A 20554-nucleotide genomic window follows, 5' to 3' on the forward strand; every position below is an offset into this window, starting at 1 on the left:
TGCTCCAGACAGCATGACATAACCAGAAGTATGAAATATGAAGACACACATCTTTGTATTCCATTGTCCTCAAAGAGTTCAGGATATGTGTTCCCAACTGTGGAAGACAATAAAGTCTTGTGGTAAAGTATACGATGGTTTTGAGATCTAATTTGAGCTAAATCACCATTTTAAACCAATTGGCTGACCTCCTCCTACTTACCAAACAGGGGAGAGGAAAGGCTGCAGCCGACAAGAAAAAGGAGCCAGGCTTCATCAGTGAGTATGGCTTTTGTTAGTTTTTTCCCCTTTTTCCTCCTGGTAACTTTGCCTTTTTTCAGTCAAACTGAACTACAGGGAAATGCAGCCTAGCTTTTCAAAAAATATAGTCAATTAATCGTAAATATAATGTTATGCTTTCTCCTAGGAGTAAGGAGGGGGGAAATCCCAAATTCTCAGCCTCTCCTTATTGAAATCATAGATGGATATAATTTATTTATTAATGGCTTACTTGTTTTCCCTTCATGCAAACACCAAAATAATCTATTTCATCTATGAAATGTGACTTCTTTGCTAGCAGATATTTCCACTTGAATTATCAAAGACATCAGAATGCTACTGCAATGTACTATTTCTATATTGCTTCATTGCATTTTTTTATATTATACAATGCAACTACAACCACTGAAAATCACTTAATTTTATACTGAGAATTATACTATATAATAAGTGTTTTAAAATGTGCACGGGGGGGGTGTCTCCTTTTCAAAAGCATTGAAAGTATTCTGAAGTCTTATATTAGGAATTCAAAATTCACACAGAATATCAATATCACTGATCAGCTATTTTGGTGGACATAAACCATCACATCCTTAAAGCATGAAAAATAAATGACCAATTAGTGAGCTGGGAATACAGAATTTGAATCTGTAGGTGAATATTGAATTTTCAAACTCATATATGTTCTACAGCTGACTACAGTACATGCAAAAACAAAAAGGAAATAAGGAGCACATTGTCTACAACAGGTTGTGTCCAAGCCTCCAAATAAAATCCTATCTCCTGCCAAGATTTTATAGGAGAACTGACATTTCTACATAAATTTTAAGAGAAAATTGAACATTCTTCCTATGGTTGTCCTACAAGGATTATAAACCCAGACTCTAGCTAGTTGTGTTTCTAACTTAACAATGTCCCTTTCATTGCTCCATCCACCAGCAAATTCATGGCATGTTATATTGCTCCATCCACCCGCACAGCTACTCAAATCAGATTTCAAGGGCGCCACCTTTTGATAAAACTGAGCTTAGGGGAGGAAAAACAGAGAAAGATTCTCAATGAATAATCTAAAGGAAATTTTTAGAGATATTCTACTCAATATACAATATATGTGTATGTGTTATTGTACATATGAATGACTAGACTCATCTGTGGCGTTTATATACGTTTATGCATTTATAAATGTAGAAATGTGTTCCTTCTGCAGATAAGGGAAAGTTGATTTCCACCAAGTAGTTTGAAAGCAACCTTCTATAGTGTTTGCTTCCTTCCTTATATGGAAAGGAGGAAGGGGGTGGGGGTGCATCACTTTTTAATAAATCAAATGCCAGGTTCTGAACAACAGCGAAGGCCACCGTCCTTCTCTCTCGCTCCCACTCCTCATTACTCATTTTTCAGCGCAGTGCCACTTGAAGCATCTTCTCCCCCTCCATTCCCCCACCCCCTATTACAAACGGGAGGAGAGAAAATCAACGGTGTGACTGCATTGTAAGTCAAGCAACAGGCACCATTCTCTTCCGAACGCAATAGTAGTTTAAAACCAAAAAAAAAAAGCAAAGGAGAAGCGGGGTGGGGAAAACCACCGCTTGAAACACGCCGCTTGATCTAACTTTCCTCCAGCGGCCCACAGTCAGCCTTTATAACCGCGGATATTTAAAAAAATAGCCCCGGCTTCCCTCTCCGTGGTGCTGATAAAGCTACTGCTCCGTGGCCCCTTTATCAAAAAAAAAAGACTGACACCTTGGCGCGCGTTTCTCTCGCCAACTAGCCCAGCGTCTGACACAGCCAGAAAGTTTTGCACCGGGGAGAAGACCGGGAAGCCCCCTGTGAAGGTCTGCCGGGTTTGCAGCTGAGAGAGGAACCCACCCACCCCTTACCCTACACACACACACACACACACACCCTCCACCCCTCTGCCCGGTTCATCGACTTACACTGCTGTTGTAACCGGACCAGTGCACCATCGCCTGGTTGTGGGCCGAGTCTCCGTTCAGGGCAAAGGTCGTGCTGGATAGTTTCAACTCTTCGCCTCCGCCCCCGCGCAGTTTGCCCAGCCGCCCTTCCTCTTTGGAGCCCCTGCCGGGAGTTCGGGCTCTCTGGCCGTCCGGAGAGGAGGCGTCCCAACTCCCTCCTTCTGCCCCGCGACGGTCCGGCCCGAAAGGTTGCCAATCCTCGCTGCTCCTCCGCGCTCTGGGGCTGCCGCCCGGAGATCCCCCGACAGACGCTCCTCCGGGCATCTGTTGCACGGAAGGCGAGGCGCTTCCCCTGCCCTTCGGCCCATTCCCGAGTTGACGAGAGCCACCGAGGTCGGGGCTCCGGCGCGTCCTCTCGGTTCCCTTTGGGGGTCCGCCGGTGGCTTCCCCGGGAGTCGCGGGCGCGGTGCCTTGAGCCCTCGGCGGGTCGTGATCCTTTCGGGGCGCTCCCGTCGCTTCCTCCTCCGCGGCCTCTCCTGCTTCGCCCCATCCTCCGCGGGGATCCTCCTGCAGGGTTTCCCCATCTTTGCCGCCGCTTGGCCCGAGTTTCGCTCCCCGAGGAACCTCCAGCGGCGACGGCAGCTGCAGCAGCTTCACCCGGCAAGATGTGGGCGATAAGGACGCCCGGAAACAAGACCTGCAAGTTACCTCAGCCCCGACGAACAACCCAGCGCCGAATAAAAGCCATGCCGAGGCGATCCAAGCGACGCAGCAGCCAGAGGACCAGCCAGCCCCTCTCTCCATGCCTTGCAGAGAGTTGGATATGTATGGTGGGAGGGGTGGGGGTCCTTTCTAAGCGGGAGGGAGGGAAGGGGATGCAGCGACCAGCAGGTTATTATTATTTTGCAGCCAAAGCTTTCTTCTTCTACCTTTTTCTTTCCCCCCCCCCAACCTCTGAGATAGAGATACAAGGATTTCCTTTGGGGGAGGGCTGGGGTTGGGGTTTTTTTCCCCTTTAGAAAAAATAACAAAACCCAAAAGTCCTGTAGTTGGATTCTCTTCTTTCACTGTTGCTGGATTTTTCTCTTTCCTTTTTTCTTTCTTTTCTTTTCTTTTTTCTTTTTTGTAAAAAAACGTGCTTTTCAGCGAAACTGTTCACGTTCGAGGATTTGATCAAGAAAGAGGATAGCACCACCAAGGGGAGGAGCTGCTACTCCCGAGCCAAACGCCACGGATGAAATACACCAGCAATTCACCAACCACGCTGTACTTCCAGCGGAATCCGGCGGTGTGTGCGCGCCCGAACGGCTGCCTCGGTGCTTAACAGGGCGAGTGTAAGGAAACTACACTGGCGCGCGTGGGCAGGAAAACAACAACAGCAGACGAGAGAAGCCGAAAGGAGGACCACGCCGGGGATTTTCTCCTCGCTTTCCTGGCGGGGAGAAGAGGAAGCGAGCGGCCAATGCCGCCGCCGAGCGAAAGGTCTCCCCCCCCCCCTCCTGTTCCTCTCGGGGATTTTCCAACCGTTAGAAAAAGGGTCGCCTGCGCTTCCTCCGCACCGCTGACAAATCTCAGCAGTAGCCATTGAAGCAACGGGCGGGGATTTGTGCGTGTGCAAGGGTGAGCGCTAACAGCGGAGAGGAGCGGGAGAGGGCAACAGCGCGAGTGGCACTAATCTATTCCAGTTGGATCGGAAGTCACCCCGACGGATCAATAGTAGCAGGCGCAGGATCTCCCTTCTAGATTTGGGAACTTGTAAGGGCAGCCATAGAAAGAACTGGTTTATTCTCGTGGACCGACTCTTCTCAAGCTGGGCGGGTGGGCAGGCAGGTAGGCAGTGCCATCGCGTTTACTTGGAAGCAGACCATCTTGAGAACTAGGGGCTTTAGCCTCCCATTTGTATGAGGGTGTAGTAGCCTTCCTTGGAGAGAGTTCCACTGCCTGCTAGTCCTAATCCCTTAAACCCCCACCCCATCCCCAACGGTTGCCTTTGGACCACTCAGGAAGCATCAGAAAGCTAGGACTTGAGATGGTAGGCATCCCAACCTGGAATGGCAAGGAAATCAAAGGAGCTTCCGTATAGAGATACAGTATAGGAATATAGATAGAGGTATATATTACTAAGTACTACTTCTAAAAATGAGTGCTAAGCAACAGTGGAAGTATCAGTAATTTCATAGAAATTATCTCAGCCCCAAATTCGAAAATATTGCAAGCAGATTTCCCAAGTTGTTGGTCAGAGACGTTATGGGTGGGACCAATCATAAGACCAGATCATTATTGCTTTAGCTATGTGATACTTATGTAAACTAAATGAAGCTAAGTACTATGTAAACATCTGAACATTCAGGATCATAAAGATGTGCCAGGATCTCAAAAATTAGTAACTTCGTTTCAAAGGAGGAAACCTGAAGAATTGAGCCTGGACAGGCTTGTAGGAAAAGATACAAAGTCAACAAACAATTTTTTACTGGAGCCTCGTGTAGTTTCTGGGAAGCCAGCGTTATTTGGATGCTATTGACAGGCTAATAAGATTCTCATTATGAGGATTTCTTACTGTCACGCTGCTTATTTTGCTTTCCAGCAAGCTACAAAGTTAATGCTTTGCCAATTCATTATCCCTTCCTGTAGCAGGATTGATTCTGCATTTGTCTCTTACTACCCACCCCACCATTTCGTGGATTGATTTACATTTTCAGCCAGACCCATCAGGGATTTTAACTACAAAACATTCCTAAACACTGAACAGATGTAAACTAGCAAGTGCGAACAAATTATTTAACACAACTTCTTGGAAGTAAATCTGGAGTGGAGGGAAATCTTTGCCATCTGCAAGAGAAAGTGATGACAAGTCATTTCCACTATACTTTGTGGTGACAATAAAGAGGCAAGCACCCTGGTTGGATGAAATATTCTACAGTCTTTATTTAACATCAAATAAGCCTAAATAAGGGACTGAGATCAGAAAGAGCCAGATTCCCATCTGCATTCACTTTTCCAGGGAACATTGCTTATATTCCAGGGATTTTACTAGAAGACGGGAATATGTAAAGATTATAGGAAATTTTTCCAATGAATAAAGAAAAACATGATTTACAAACTGTATACAAACTGAACAACATATTAATAAATATGAGTATACTAAAATCTAACCTTGGTTGTCTTATAATCAGTGTGTCAATACATGCTTGGGGAAGATGTGCTATAAAAATAATCACTCATACGATTTCTTGGCAAAGAAGAAACTGGTTTATGTAGGCTGAGAATTTTTATAATCTTATCTTTAACCTCCTTTCCACACCTTGACAGATCCTGTTTTGGGAGGCATATAGCATTCCTTGGTTTTCACAAGATTAGTCTCCATAAAATATAAACATTCTGTCTGTGCCTAATGATTATTCCAACTTCCTGCAATTTTTCACATGTATTGCCACAGTTTGAAAAGTGTATATCCACATGAACCTTCCTATCCCTGCTCCAACTTTGCTCATATGATGAAAGTTCTTCTACCATTAATAAATAACATGGAATTCTCATATCAAAGGAAAAAGACTTATTGAAACCAGTTGCTAAAGAAACAGGTGCTTTATTTATTATTGTGCTTCTAAACCTTCTAGGATGAATTGGTATTGTTAGAAGCAGATTATTGGTCCAAATTAAAATAAATGACCCACCTTAGAGAGAAAACTGAAGATAAAAAGAACTAACGACTAAGTTCCAAATATCTTATTCATTTATTTATTCATAATCAAAACAACTTGTACAAAATGATTATATTACTTTCTCCCAATCAAAATTCTAAGAATACATTTTGCCTTGCTTGAGTCTTCTAAGTGGTTTTGGTGGCAGTCCTAGAGAACATGTTATAATGATTCAATCAAGAGGCAGTTGACATGACTAGTATATAGCCCTATGGGCATACAGTAGTTCATACAGTATATCAGGTCCAGGAACATTCCAGTTTTTAAAGATTCTCATCCTCTAAGACAGTTTTTTCCAAACCTAGTCAAATTATCTAAAACTGGGTAAACATGTCTTTTAGTTAGATAATGACACACAAACCCATTACCCCATCACAATTGGGACATTTAAATTGATTCAAAATATTTTGCCTATATTGGATAAAAATGATTTTTTAAAAATCAGTAATTTGGGGGAATGAACGTAAAAGTTCATTTATTTTTGTTCTCCCCACAATGGGGAGATGTAAGATGAGAGAAAGGATGTAGGGATGTAAGATGAGAGAAACACTAAAGTTAAGAGTGTAATTTTTTAAAGAAAATATTTTTAAGGAAGATGTTTGGGTGAAAAGAAAAGCTTTATTTAGGAAATAATATAGTGACAGGAAAACTAATTGTTTAGTTATATGTACAATTAATAGTCTGTAGATAATTTCTAAGGAGGCCATTTCTGGGGAGGGTAGATTAACAAAGTCACATGGTGGCCACAACCACACAATAGACTTTCTTCCTTTCATGGAACTTAAATGCAACACTCATAAAATAGAGTAGGGTTAATTGTCCTTGCAGTCACTATTTTCACTTTTTCATCATACCCGCAGCCTTTCCAAGAGATACCCCATTTTGTAGAACAAGCAAGTCAGATAAGAAAGGACAGACGACTGAACTGACAAATACAGATGGTGGTGGTGAATGATGAAAGCTCTTAGAATAATATCTGTTACATAAAACATGCAAAATGAGTCTTTTAGATAATGTCTAGACCTCTTTTGTTAACTGTCTCCAGATCTGCAGCCATTATTGTCCAGTTGGTTCATAGGTGCAGAGTACCAGTATACTCAAAAGTGAATTCAAACAGTACATGGGTATAAAGTAAAGGGAAAAGACAACAAAAATAGTAGTAGCATTAGAATAAAGTGAATGGGGTTTTATGAGATCATGAGGATCAATTTAATAAAGTGATAGTTCACCCTTGTAAAGATGTGCCTGCTCTTAAAATTCCCTTCAAATGTACTCTTCAAATATTATTTAACTGTCTCTTGCTTCTCAAAGTCAGTTATAGTCCCAATATTTTTGGAACTTGCCATTTTGCTGAGAATGTTTTTAAATGAAAACTAATGTACAGGATATTCAAGTGCAATTCCATTTTTTCCTATCTCAAAATTATCTAGCAATGTTATTTATTCAAGTCCAAAGGAGACTCACTTATTAACTGCATATAAATATAGCCTGATAAAAAATGTAATTGTGTTTATTTGAATGGCTAATTATCAAATTACTTGGTTAGCTTTTGAAGCATTATCATACAATAAACAAGAATTCAAAACAGATCACTTCTCAAAAGATAAGCCTAATTTATGAAAGTGAGTATTTTTTTTTTATTTCTAGCAGGAATTCTTTCATCCTACCATGAAAAATATCCTGTGAATATTATGATAAGCCCATATTTGGATAATTCCATTATGCATTTCATTGCATATATTATCATACAACTCTGGAGACAAGGTTCTTCCATCTTTAGTTCTGGATGAGATGGCACTGCCCTAGAGAGACCCAGTGAGCAATCTGAGGATTCTTCTAAACTCACAGCTCCTGTTTAAAGAACAAGAGCATGTGGCAGCCTTGGCTAGGGGAGCCTTTGCATACCTTTTGGGTAATGGTTAGTTACTCACTCCCATTTCTGGACTAGAAGCCCTTCTCACTGTCACTCATGCTGATGTACCCTTACTTCAGATTACTGCAATGCACACTACATGGTGCTGTTCCTCAAAAGCATTCAAAAATGCAACTGATTCAGAATGCAACTGCACAGATAATAAATGATATATTAGATATACACAGTGTTGGTCTACTAGCCGGAATGCTAAATTGTACTTGCTGCCATGGCTCATAAGTGCTTGTGGGGCCAGTGCGATTTTGCTTCTGCACCTGTGGAGGTACCAAAATCATGCACGGAGCCACAGGTGCGCCCGTGTTTTGGCATGCACAGAAGCAAAAAAAAAAAACCTTGCCAAAACATGGGAGCACCTGCAGTTCTGTGCGCGATTTTGCTACCTCCACAGGTGCAGAAGCAAAATCGCGCTGCCCCCGCAAGCATTTACGAGCCGCATCGGTGAGCACAATTTAGAATTCCAGCTAGTAGCCCACCACTGGATATACAGCACATATCACTTCACTACTGCATGAGCTGTATCTGACATGTTTCTAGGTGCAATTCAAGCTATTAGAGCCATGGTGGTGCAGTAGTTAGAATGCAGTACTGCAGGCTACTTCTGCTGCCAGTTCAAATCTCACCAGACTCAAGCTTGACTCAACCTTCCATCCTTCTGAGGTCAGTAAAATGAGGAGCCAGATTGTTGGGGGCAATTTGATGACTTTGTAAACTGCTTAGAGGGGGCTGTAAAGCAGTGTGAAGCAGTATATAAGTCTAAGTGCTATTGCTATGTCATCACTTTAAAGCCTTACATGACTTGGGACTGGGTTACGTTAGAGACAGTCCTTTTCCAGGAGTCTCTATCTATCCAATTCGATCTAGCAGATTGGGTGTGTTGATCCCATTAGCTAGAGAATCCTCTGGTGAAGACCAGAAGGCAGGCAAGCAGATCTTTTCTGCAGTTGGTCCTACTATTCTAAAGGTGCTTTTTCAAGATGCAACTGGACTTTCTGATTTTTGTTTGAAAATGTTTTACTTCTCATCCAAGAAGCTTCTTCAGCTCTGACTGAATGGTGGGGAGGAATGGAAGGATTTATACTCTGAAGACAGCTGGTAATTTGCGTTCTGTCTGCAAGGAGTATAACTCTTTTCATCCCCCATCATCCAGTCTAGCTGAAGAAGCTTCTTGGATGGGAAGTGAATCATCTTCAAAGGAATACCCAAAAGTCCAATTTCCTCTTGAAAAAGCACTTTTGGGACAACTATGATCTGGAGTTCTGAGAATCTCTATAGACATTTAGCCCCTGCTATGTGGAATATTCTCCCCTTGCAGATTAAAATGGCCTCAGCCCTGCAGGTCTTTTGAAAGGCTTTAGAAACTTGGCTTTGTACCTGAGCCTGGAAAACTGAAAGTATAGAAATCACCATTTCTTGGCTTGGTTGTTTACTGGTTAATTCTCTCAGATGCTATATATATTTACTTTTTACTGTTATTTTTATTCTGTTATTGTTATTGTTTAGAACTGTAAGACACCCAGAGGCACTGATTGAGATGGGTGTCTATAGAAATTGAATAAATAAATAAATGAAAACTGGGATTGCAGTAAGTATACCCAGATTAATCAGGAATGGTACCTTTTTTCCTACATTACTGCAGAAAGCAGGACATTGTGCAGAAGCAGGATCCAGGAATCCTCCACCCTTTTCAGAAAAAGAAAAGCTTTGCTGGATTATTCTATGTCCCACATGGTCAGCCAGATACAATCAAGGAGCATTGATTATTTCCTTCACTTACTACTTCCCTTCTATTTAAGAGGTTCTTTATCGCCATTAAGACAGCCATCAACAGCCTTATCTTTTGATATTGGAGATATTAAGAAAGAAACAGACTCAAGTGCACTTTTGCCTCCCTTAAAAGGTATCTAAAGATATATAAAGTCAATATTCAATAACCGTAAGGACAAATAAAGATTTACATATGGGGAACAGATGCCTGAGATCAAACATAATAGAAAAAGCATTCAGGTGACCTTCTTGAATTAACTTCAATCTCCAGAACAGGCAAGTCATGTTTTGAGTCACTGAAACTATTTTCCTCTGATACTTGTAGGAATATTATTATTCCCATGGTTACGTCTATATTACTCATAGCAATATATGAAATTTCTTCCTACATTGTTAAGATAGATTGACTGTATGCAAGTTATTTTTAAGGCACCCAGAGGTGTCTGGATATGCTGTAATTTTACTGAACTTTTCTGTTTCAAGGTTGGTTATCAGGTACACAAATGTAATAAATTATCTTTTAGATAACAACTATCTTTTATTAAGTAGTGTTTTATTATTGTCCCCTCCCACAAGTTGCAATATCTGATAATATAAATAAACTTGTGTGTGTGTGTGTGCGTATGTATGTACATATGTTTGTGCATGTATGTATGTATATATCTCACATGTTTTTGCTGAATTTGAAAATTAGGGGAGGCTAGGATAGATCTATTTCGGCCTTCTTCTGGCCTCATCAACCTCATCATCATTCGACACAAATGGCCATGTATGAAAACCTGTATTTTAAATTGCCATGCAATATATGTAATATGTTTGTGGCAGGTGTAAAATAAATGTAATGAATGCAATCACAAGACACATAATTCTTTGAACATGGGTTGGTCATATTTTACATAGTCGTATTATCTGAACACAATTCAGCTTCCAACTCGAAGGCAAAGGCTAGACCAAATTTATGCTCCTAACATAAATCATGACTAGGATGACCCAGAGCAAACCCATGGTTGTCATAGCAACCATAAATTCCTGAGCAAGCCTGAATCCATTCCCAAGGCATGAAGGTTATAATTCCCCCACACCAATAAACAATGGCAATCTGTCATCAGCTCAGCAATGTGTTCAAACAGCTCAGATAAGGACACTGCCCAACAGTAGGTATTGCAGTAACTAGTTGTTTCTTCAGATTGTCCCTGGAGCCCAACTTCCCATACAGAATTTCATATCCAGCCACCTCAAGGTATAGTCAATATTAACATCTCTGGGAAGATGATTGCCACCATCACCCCATGTCTCTAGAGTCATGGTTTCCGTAGCATCAAAAGCCTAGGATAGCAAATATCAGCAACCTCACAATTTCACTCTTGCTTCTGTCACAGATATACAAGCCAAGTCTATTCTCTCCTTCATGAAAAGGTCTTAGAGAAACTGCAGCAGCCTAAAGGCAAGACTCCCAATAACTCAGCATTTATTTCCATGGATTGAGTCAGAATGGCAGGAAAATAACTGGTATAAATTTTCTGCTTTGCTTGTCCTCCAATAGTGAATCCAGTGCCATTTTATTTCTAAATGGTATTTCTATACAATCCTTCCCAAATGGTCTCCTTTCTCCTCATCCCAGTATTCCCTCCCCCACTTCACTAACCAATCTCCTTAGATTTTCCTGTCATATATTGTATTTGAAATCCTCTGAACCTCTATTCCATGCTAAATACCTATGATAATCCTGCTATTTAGCTTTAGGCCACTCTGTTGATCCTGCAATGATCACTCCATCAAAAAATATTCCTATACCCCTCCACTTGAATCTTTAAATCCCAGCATGCCCTTTAGGTCTTTCATTCCTTGTGCAGTGAGTGTAACATATAGAAATGTCAGTCACAAGCTACCAAATCCACTTGTGAATAGTTTCAAACAGAAGTTTTATTTTTGGTCATCTGTGTTACAAGAATCTCTGCATTCTCTTGAGAATGACCAGATAAAACTTCAGAATTCTGAAAATAGTTAGGCTTGTGCTATTTTAATAATAATAATAATAATCTCAATCCCAGGGGACAGCAGAATTGAGGAGAAGCAGCTAGAGAAATTAGTGAAATACGAAGATCTAAAAATGGAGCTGCAACGACTCTGGCATAAGCCAGTGAAAGTGGTCCCAGTGGTACTTGGCACGCTGGGTGCAATGTCAAAGGATCTCAGCAGACATTTGAAAACCATCAGAATTGATAAAATCTCCATCTGTCAATTGCAAAAGGCCACTTTACTAGGATCGGCAAACATAATTTGCTGCTACATCATGAAGTCTTAGGTGCTTGGGAAGCGCCCGACTGGTGATGAAATACATAGTGATCTCGTTTGCTGTGTTATATTGACATAATAATAATAATAATAATAATAATAATAATAATAATAACAACTGAATGCAGTATTCCAAGTGTAGCCTTACCAAGGCCTTATAAAGTGGTATCAATATTTATTTATTTATTTGACTTCTATGCTGCCCAATCCCGAAGGACTCAGGGTGGCTTAAAACAATAATAAAAATACAATATAAATAGATAAAATGCAATAAAAAGAAGTCAAACATTATCTAAAACTAAAAACCCATTAAAAAGTTATTTTTAAAAGACAGTCACAGTTGTTACCAGTTTGGACAAACCTGTCTGAACCAGGAAGAACCCATCCCTGATCTTCAGCTCAAAAGTTTTCAACCAATATACTAAACAGTTTAATGAAGATTGATCTGGTCATGGCTTGGTAAAACTGCAAAATATAAGCTGAATAAGACATTTCTCTGAGAAGATAGTGTTGGAGTCTCTTGATTACTGAAATACCCAGTTTATATTAATTGGGGCAATCCGTCAGAATAGTAAAAAAAAAAATCAAGAATATTGATATCCAGATACAGTATATCATAAATAAAAAAACAATTGTAGTAGCAAATAGACTTCAAAAAAAATAGTGAGAACAGGGGCAGGTGACCTCTCCATTGCTTGCAGGAAATTGATAGAGAGCATTAACAATCAATTAACAATTAACAATCCGCACAGCCCCCACTCCCCTTGCCTTTCGTGAAGTTTTAAAGACCCACCTCTGCTGGTAGTCTTGGGGCCACTGAATTTATTTTTTTTAATAAACTTTATTAATTTTCAGTAAAAAAGACATACAAACTTACAAACATTTAAACACATATTAGGGGTTACAATTACCCCTCTTTTCTTGAAGTCAATTTTTAATACAGAAAAAAAGGATTAAATCTTAAATCTTTAAATCAAACTAATATTCTAATTGAAAAGAAGAACTTTGTTTACATATTCTAATAAACATAAAGTTAAATTGATAAAAAAGAGAAGCCAACAACACTAACAACAAAAAATATCAATAACATTTAATTATATTCATACCGTTTTCATTACCTTATTTTCAACTTTATTCTTATCTATCCATGTATAAACTTTGTCCCAAATAATATAAAAATCAGATTCTTCTTGATCATTCAGCCTTCTTGTCATCATATCCATCTCTGCACAATCCAGAATTTTTTTAACTACATCCTCTTTTTTGGGGATGTCTTCCCCTTTCCAATTTTGTGCATAAACTATCCTAGCGGCTGTTAAGATATGTACAACCAGAAAAGAAATATCTTTTTTATATTTCTGTTTAGCTATGCCTAGGAGATAAAATTCAGGGGATTTTTCTATTTCATATAATGTGATCTCTTTTATCATTTTTTCTATCATTCTCCAATATATCCGGACTTTATTACATGTCCACCATTGATGATAATAAGAACCTATTTCATTTTTACATTTCCAACAATTTGGGGAGGTATTTGGATACATCTTAGCAATTCTATTCAGTGGGAGATGCCATCGGTAAAACATCTTAATTTGGTTTTCTTTTAAAGAAACAGAATTTGTCATCTTCCAATTTGTTATCCAAACTTTCTCCCAAGTCTCTAGATCAAACTCTTTGCCAAAATTTTTACACCAGGTAATCATGTTGTCTTTGAGAGTTAAGTCTATATTTTTATGTTCTATCATATATTTATATGCTTTCCCAATTAATTTCTTTGAATTTGTAATTAATAAACTACTCAAGAAGTTTTTACTCTTGTTAAATATATATACTTTGCTATCTTTTTGAAACTTCGACTGTATCTGTATATATTGCCACCAATCTATTTTAAATCCTTCCTCTTGAAGTTTATCTCTTGTTTTTAAATTCATTTGTTCATCAAGTAATTGTTTATACTTTGGTATTTGGCCACTGAAATTTTAATATCTTGCCCGACCAATGACTGAATGCATGTATGGATGTGATTGTTTAATTTTGCACATTGGGGGTTTAAGATAGTATTTTAATGTAGATGTTTTTTGTAGATTTCTAATGTGTTTGCATAAATTTAATGTTAGATGCCCTGAGTCTCAGGAGAAGGGCAGCATAGAAATCGATAAATCATAGCAATAGCAATACTGATATTGCAGGACTGCATTGACTGATGATTGGTTTCCAAACACAATTCAAAGTGTTGGTAATGATCCATAAAAACCAACAAGGCATTGGGCCAGATTACTTGCAGGACCACCTTCTGCCATATGAATCCCAGCAACCGGTTAGGTCCCACAGAGTCAGCCTTCTCCAGATCCCATCAACTAGACAATGTCACTGGGCAGGGCATAGGGGAAGAGCTCCCCCCAGAGATTTGCACTGCCCCCACCCTCCTTGCCTTCTGCAAGAGTCTTAAGACTCATTTATGCCATCAGGCTTGGGGCAATTAGATCTTAGCCCCCTGGCTGACGAATGTTGTAGTCTGAATGGGTATGATTGATTTTTTTATATAATTGGGGATTTTAGACTAATTTACTTAGTTTTAATTAATTGGATTTAGTTTATTGTATGGTTTTGTACAAATTCATTTTATAAGTTTGCCATTAGCTCTTTCCTGGATTGGCAGAACCTTCCCACAATCACTTATATTTTTAATTGTCAATATTTGATTGCTATATTTCTACACAGAACTGCTGTTGCCGACCACTTGTAAACTACAGCTGGTCAAGAATCCAATTCCTTCAGTGCATCTATTTGAAAAAATTGTTTTGGTAAACTGTATTATTTATCAGTGGATTTCCAAGTAGATTTCAAAACGCTACTTCAATTTATAAGCCCTTCTAGGACCTGGCAATTACACATTGCCACCGAATTACACTTTATTGAATGCAGGGGCATGTCTTTCTTATACAGGTGTAACAGCTGGGGTGGTGCAGTGATTAGAGTGCAGAACTGCAGGCTACTTCATCTAACTGCGAGCTGTAGTTCAGCAGTTCAAATCTCACCACCAACTCAAGGTTGTCTCAGTCTTCCATCCTTCCGAGGTGGGTAAAATGAAGACCCAGATTGTTGGGGACAATATGCTGATTTGTAAACCACTTAGAGAGAGCTGTAAAAGCACTATGAAGCAGTATATATGTCACAAGAGCTTACAAAACTTTTGCCAGACCCATCCTTGTATACAGCTCATCTGTCTGGAACCCATACCACATCACGGACATCAACACCCTTGAAAACGACCAAAGATATTTCACCAGAAGAGCCCTTCACTCCTCCACTTGAAACAGAATACCCTACGAAAATAGACTAACAATCCTGGGTCTAGAAAGCTTAAACATGATTTAAGTATTGCCCACAAGATCATATGCTGCAACGTCCTACCGGTCAATGACTACTTCAGCTTCAACCGCAACAACACAAGAGCACGCAACAGATTCAAACTTAATATTAACCACTTCAAACTTGACTGTAAAAAATATGACTTTAACAATCGAGTTGTTGAAGCGTGGAACTCATTACCAGACTCAATAGTGTCAATCCCTAACCCCCAACATTTCTCCCTTAGACTATCCATGATTGACCTCTCCAGGTTCCTAAGAGGTTAGTAAGGGGCGTACATAAGTGCACTAGTGTGCCTTTTGTCCCCTGTCCAATTGTCTTTCCTTTATCTCATATATCATATATATTTTCTTCCTTTCATATATCTTCTCCTCTATTTTTACATATTATCTTTATATATATTACTTCATGTCTATTCTGTTCCATATGTATTGTGTATTGGACAAATGAATAAATAAAATTAATTAAATAAATAAATAAATTATATTACTATTCTTTCTCACACTCTTTCCCCAATATCCATCAGACTTTTAACTCTCCTGAACTTTGGGAAACCTTTAAAAATGTGGGGTGAATGGGTTCCAGAAGGTATTTCCTAAACTGGGATTTTTGACCAAAAGAACTGCTAATGGACAGTTAGTTTTAAAAAACTGTTTAAAAGAATTCTTGCAATACAAGATGGAGATTGAATTTTTAAAAAAGCTTTTTTTCTCAAAGTAGGGTCAAAATCTTCAGTGCCTGAAACAATACTTATTATTTGGTATCAGAGATATAATAGTTGCATAGATTATGGATGGTGGGTGGATGTATAACCGTAAATTGGACCGTCACATTTCCTTAATAGTTTGACTTCAATGCAATAAGAAAAAATAATCTTAAAGGAATGTTGCAGAAAAGAAACTCCCACAGGTTCATTCTTTATTGTCTATCTTACAACCTACTTTCTGAATAGACACTTGGATCTAAACAGGTGAAAATATGATGAAGTATCATAGTACAACCTATTTTAATACTGACCCATATTCTACATTAATCATCCTATATTGTTTCCACATTTTTTAAAAAAATCTTCGTTAAAGCATGCAAGATATACAGTGGTACCTCATCATACGAACTTAATTGGTTCCAGGAGCAGGTTCATAAGGTGAAAAGTTCATAAGATGAAACAATGTTTCCCATAGGAATCAATGTAAAAGCAAATAATGCGTGCAAATCCTTCAGGAAAATCCCAAACTTTAGAAGGGAGGTGAACAGAGGGCAGGGAGGAGCAGCTAAAGGGGGCGGGTGGAAGAAGCAAGGCTAGGCTAAAGGGTGAGTGGGAAGGAAGAAAGGCAAGGGGGGCGCCCCTCCCTTTTCTTTCTTCAAAAGACACCCTTTCAGTTCCTTTGCAAGCACGTGGTTCTCCACAAAATTTTTCCTCCCCCAAGCAGCCCCTCCCTTTTCTTTCTTCAAAAAAGGGGGGGAAAAGAAACCCCTTCATCCCAGCAGCAGCTGCTTGGGTTCGTAAGGTGAAAATAGTTCGGAAGAAGAGGCAAAAAAATGTTAAACACCGGGTTCGTATCTTGAAAAGTTCATTAGAAGAGGCGTTCGTAAGATGAGGTACCACTGTATTTGGAAAGTTTGGAGCAGTCTTGTTCCATATTCTCTGGCAAAGCTAAATTCAAAGGAACCATTTCCTTCTGAAGAGAACATTTCTTAGTGAGCTAGAAAGCATCATATGTAACTGATCTCCCTCAAGCTTTGATGACAAAGTTTGCCAGGAGGCATTTCAACCTTCTGCCACTGTGTTGTTTTGTCTTGTATGATAAACACAACCTTTTAAATTTGTTCCTTCTTTTCACAGTTACAAAAGGCCTCCTAGGAAAGACAGGCATGGCAACTACTGTGGAGAGGTGGGGAGGGTGGACAAAACTGCTCAACTCAGAGAAAGGGAGGAATGTTGTTCTGCAGAGGGGCTAATTTAATTAAAAAGAACGACCGCACCAATTTCCTTCCAATGGCTGGAAGGAAAGTGTTACACTACCTCAAGGGTGTCAAATTCAAGGCCCAGGGGCCAAATTTTGTCCACAGGGATATTTAGATACGCATTTTGGAAACAGCAAAGGACCAGCCTGTGGTGCTTCTGCCAGTGAAAACAGGCTCCTAGGCTCCATTTTTGGCTGCCACAGTCTCCTGCAACCCTTTGACAATTAAAACGAAACTTGGAAGGGCCACATACAGCCCTGTCATGTTCTGTTTTCACTGGCAGACGGTTTCGGGAGGCTGTGGCAGCCAAAAATGGAGCTTAGGAGCCTATTTTCACTGGCAGAGGCACCATGTGGCAGTCCTTTGCTGTTTCCAGGATGGCTGGTGGCAACCCACTACAGGCAGCCCCAACAGAAGTGACACACCCAACCTGGCCGCTACACCCTGCCCCCTGAGGTCAAATACCTCCCTGATGCTTCCCTCAATGAAATTGACTTTGACACTCCTGGCTCTAACCTTCATTCTCCATGCCCTTCTCATTTAGCACTTTGAAGATGAGAAGCTCTGAAGTAGAAAGTAAGCATAAAAATGATTATGTTTAAGCAGGGACACCCAAGATAAATCCTAAAAGAGGTTTATCAAAATTTAAAAGGGGGATCTCTCAACTTTCTCCCATGCCCAATTCCAAAACTAGAAGCCCCACTACCATTCTAAAGCCTATTCACTTCATTATAAATCTACTGAATCTTCTCCTCCCTGATCCTGTTAAGGTGTTCCTAGGACAGTGATGTAGAAGCTATGACATGGGTGCCACAGGTGGCACTCAAAGCCATATCTGCTGGCATGCAAGCCATTGCCCTAGCTCAACTCCAATGTGTAATTTGTATGCCGGTCAGCTGATTTTTGGCTCAGTCAGAGGCTCTGGGAGGGCATTTTTGGCTTCTAGAGAGCCTCCAGAGGGATGGGGGAGGGCATTTTTACTCTCCCCTGGCTACAGAGAAGCATTTGGAGCCTGGGGAGGATGAAAAACAGTCCTACTGGGCCCACCAGAAGTTGAGAAACAGGCCACTTCCAGCCCCCAGAGGGCCTCCTGGGGGCAGGGAAAGCTGTTTTCGCCCTTCCCAGGCATTGAATTATGGGTGTGGGCATTCATGCATGTGCGATAGAGCGCATGTACACTCTTTCGGCACCAGAGGGGGAAAAAGGTTTGCCATCACTGTCCTAGGACATCTTGGGAAAAACTAAGTGCATATTTGTTTGTTTTCTATATCTGTTTATATATTTTAAAACCATAACATTTTACCCTCCTCCCCTTTTGCTTGTGGTTTGTTTTTCTGGTTATTTCTTTTGACAGTTTTTTTCTTTTGCTGTTTTTGGCAGATTGTTTCAATGTTGATTTTTCTATTGGTTTTTTTTTCTGTGTACCACTCTGAGTTAATCTGGCTTGTAAAGAAGTACAAAACTAAAAGAAATAATAACAGTGATAATGACTTGTATTCCGATATATTTCCCTATCTTCAGTTAGTGAGCAGGATTTCTAATTAGTTTCAACATTCAGAATATATAATTAGAGAAAATGTATATAAAATAACCAACTCTGCTTATTCCAATTCATGACAAATGCCACTTGCTTATTATTAAACTGGCACAGACTCCTTGCCATATTCATCATCACAAACCCCAGTGATGAGAACAAAAATGTGAGAAAATCTAGGATATGCAGAGAAATTAAAGTTTTCAACAATGTCTGACCACTTCTCACAGTTATGGTAGTATTTTAGCCTAATACCGCTTACATTGATTTACTGCAAGGGGCAGACACTACCTTAGCTTGCTAATGGAATTTTTGAGATCATTCCTGGATAGACTGCAATTGCTTAATTATCCCCAGGAACTAATGCAGAGATTTAATAGCATGTTGAGAGAAAACAATTTGGGACAGGGTTGACCTCCATTTCTTTAGTTTAGAGCAAGTAAATTGTTACGCAGCACACTGAATCTGGGCAGTGTAGTTAATTATCTTTGGCTCAATGCCCCACAGTTCAGAGGTGTTTCTGTTCTACCAGCAACCCCACTAAGCTTGTTGCTAATAAGGGATTATCCTGATGACCCATCTGCAATTTACCATTTGTGTAGGATTCCCTCAACTCTTCCGCAGATTATTTAGAATAGGAGAAAGTCTTATTACAGAAAGTATCTTACTACAGTATTGGAAGACAGCCAATATGGTGCTTAAACTCCTCTGCTCTTGCTACAGGCAGCTCATCTTACTTATTAAGGAACTGCTTGTCTATCTTTTAGACCAAGTCAAGGAAAGAGTTGCAACATATAGTTCACACACCTATGAGCTGTGAACATATGCCACAGTGCTGAAGCTATAAAACAGAGGTATATCCATCCAATAAAATACGCAATGCAAAATCAACAAATATCTACAGCATGACGCAGTAGGGAAGGATGTTACTTTCCTAGTTATATTTATGCCACAAGCACTGTTTTTCAGATTCCGTGTTTTTGATAGCAATCAGACAAGTAATTATCACCAGGATAGCATGATGTTTAATCAGCAGTCTCATATTATCCTATAGCAATGGTAAATTGGTGTCATTGGATATCAGGTTGAGAGGACCATATGGCTAACAAAGTCAAGGTCAAAGGAAGTGATCAAACTTTAAACCAAGAAACTTCTCTTATTCTTTCTCATGCCTACCAAATGCAGCTGCAAATGTTTAAAACTCATATATTATAATATTAATTCTAGTTTTATATTAAATTAGCATTGTATTTTACATTTGTTTTAATCATATTTCTTATCCGATTTAAATGCATTTTTATGTGCTCTGAGTTGAAAATACGTAATAAAGGGGCCAATTCAACATGGTACAAAAGCTCTAGCTTGGCACCTAAAGTAGGGCATTGTTTTTGTGAAGCGGCATCAAAGAGGTGTTTCATCAAAGTATTGATCAAAGCAAAGTGCACATTCAAGACCTCACTCTGCCCTATTTCCTAGATACAAGGTACATATATTCCTATGAAAGAATATCCAGCTATCTGAATCCCTCATTTGGCCAAACTAATTCAGATTAGCCCTTTGTAATGTCTTCCTTATCTGGATGAAGGAGGTTACAAAATCCACTGACTATTTACTTGTAACACAGTGTTGGTAGCTGGTTCACAGACTTATGCGCATCATTCACAGACCCAGTTTGAATTTGAAAAATAGCCACAAGTGAAATACAATCTTCCAAGAAATTGGGTATCCCTAGATTTGCAATCACAACTGAGCCCAACATTTATGTTACTAAGCAAGACAAGTATTAAGTGAGTTGTGTCTCATTTTACAACCTTTCTTG

General features: G+C 39.7%; 1 protein-coding gene across 1 annotated transcript in view; it reads right to left on the reverse strand.

Moving 5' to 3' along the window:
- The window catches only part of LOC139167804 (VPS10 domain-containing receptor SorCS3-like), a 624967-nt gene extending 621992 nt beyond the window's left edge, over positions 1–2975 (reverse strand). The window contains exon 1 of the mRNA XM_070752751.1: positions 2193–2975. Within this exon, the coding sequence (XP_070608852.1) occupies positions 2193–2975 (783 nt within the window). The remainder of the gene's footprint in view (positions 1–2192) is intronic.
- Positions 2976–20554: the final 17579 nt, after the last annotated feature.

Source organism: Erythrolamprus reginae, chromosome 5 (genome assembly GCF_031021105.1).
Source record: "Erythrolamprus reginae isolate rEryReg1 chromosome 5, rEryReg1.hap1, whole genome shotgun sequence".
NCBI classification, from domain to species: Eukaryota; Metazoa; Chordata; class Lepidosauria; order Squamata; family Dipsadidae; genus Erythrolamprus; species Erythrolamprus reginae.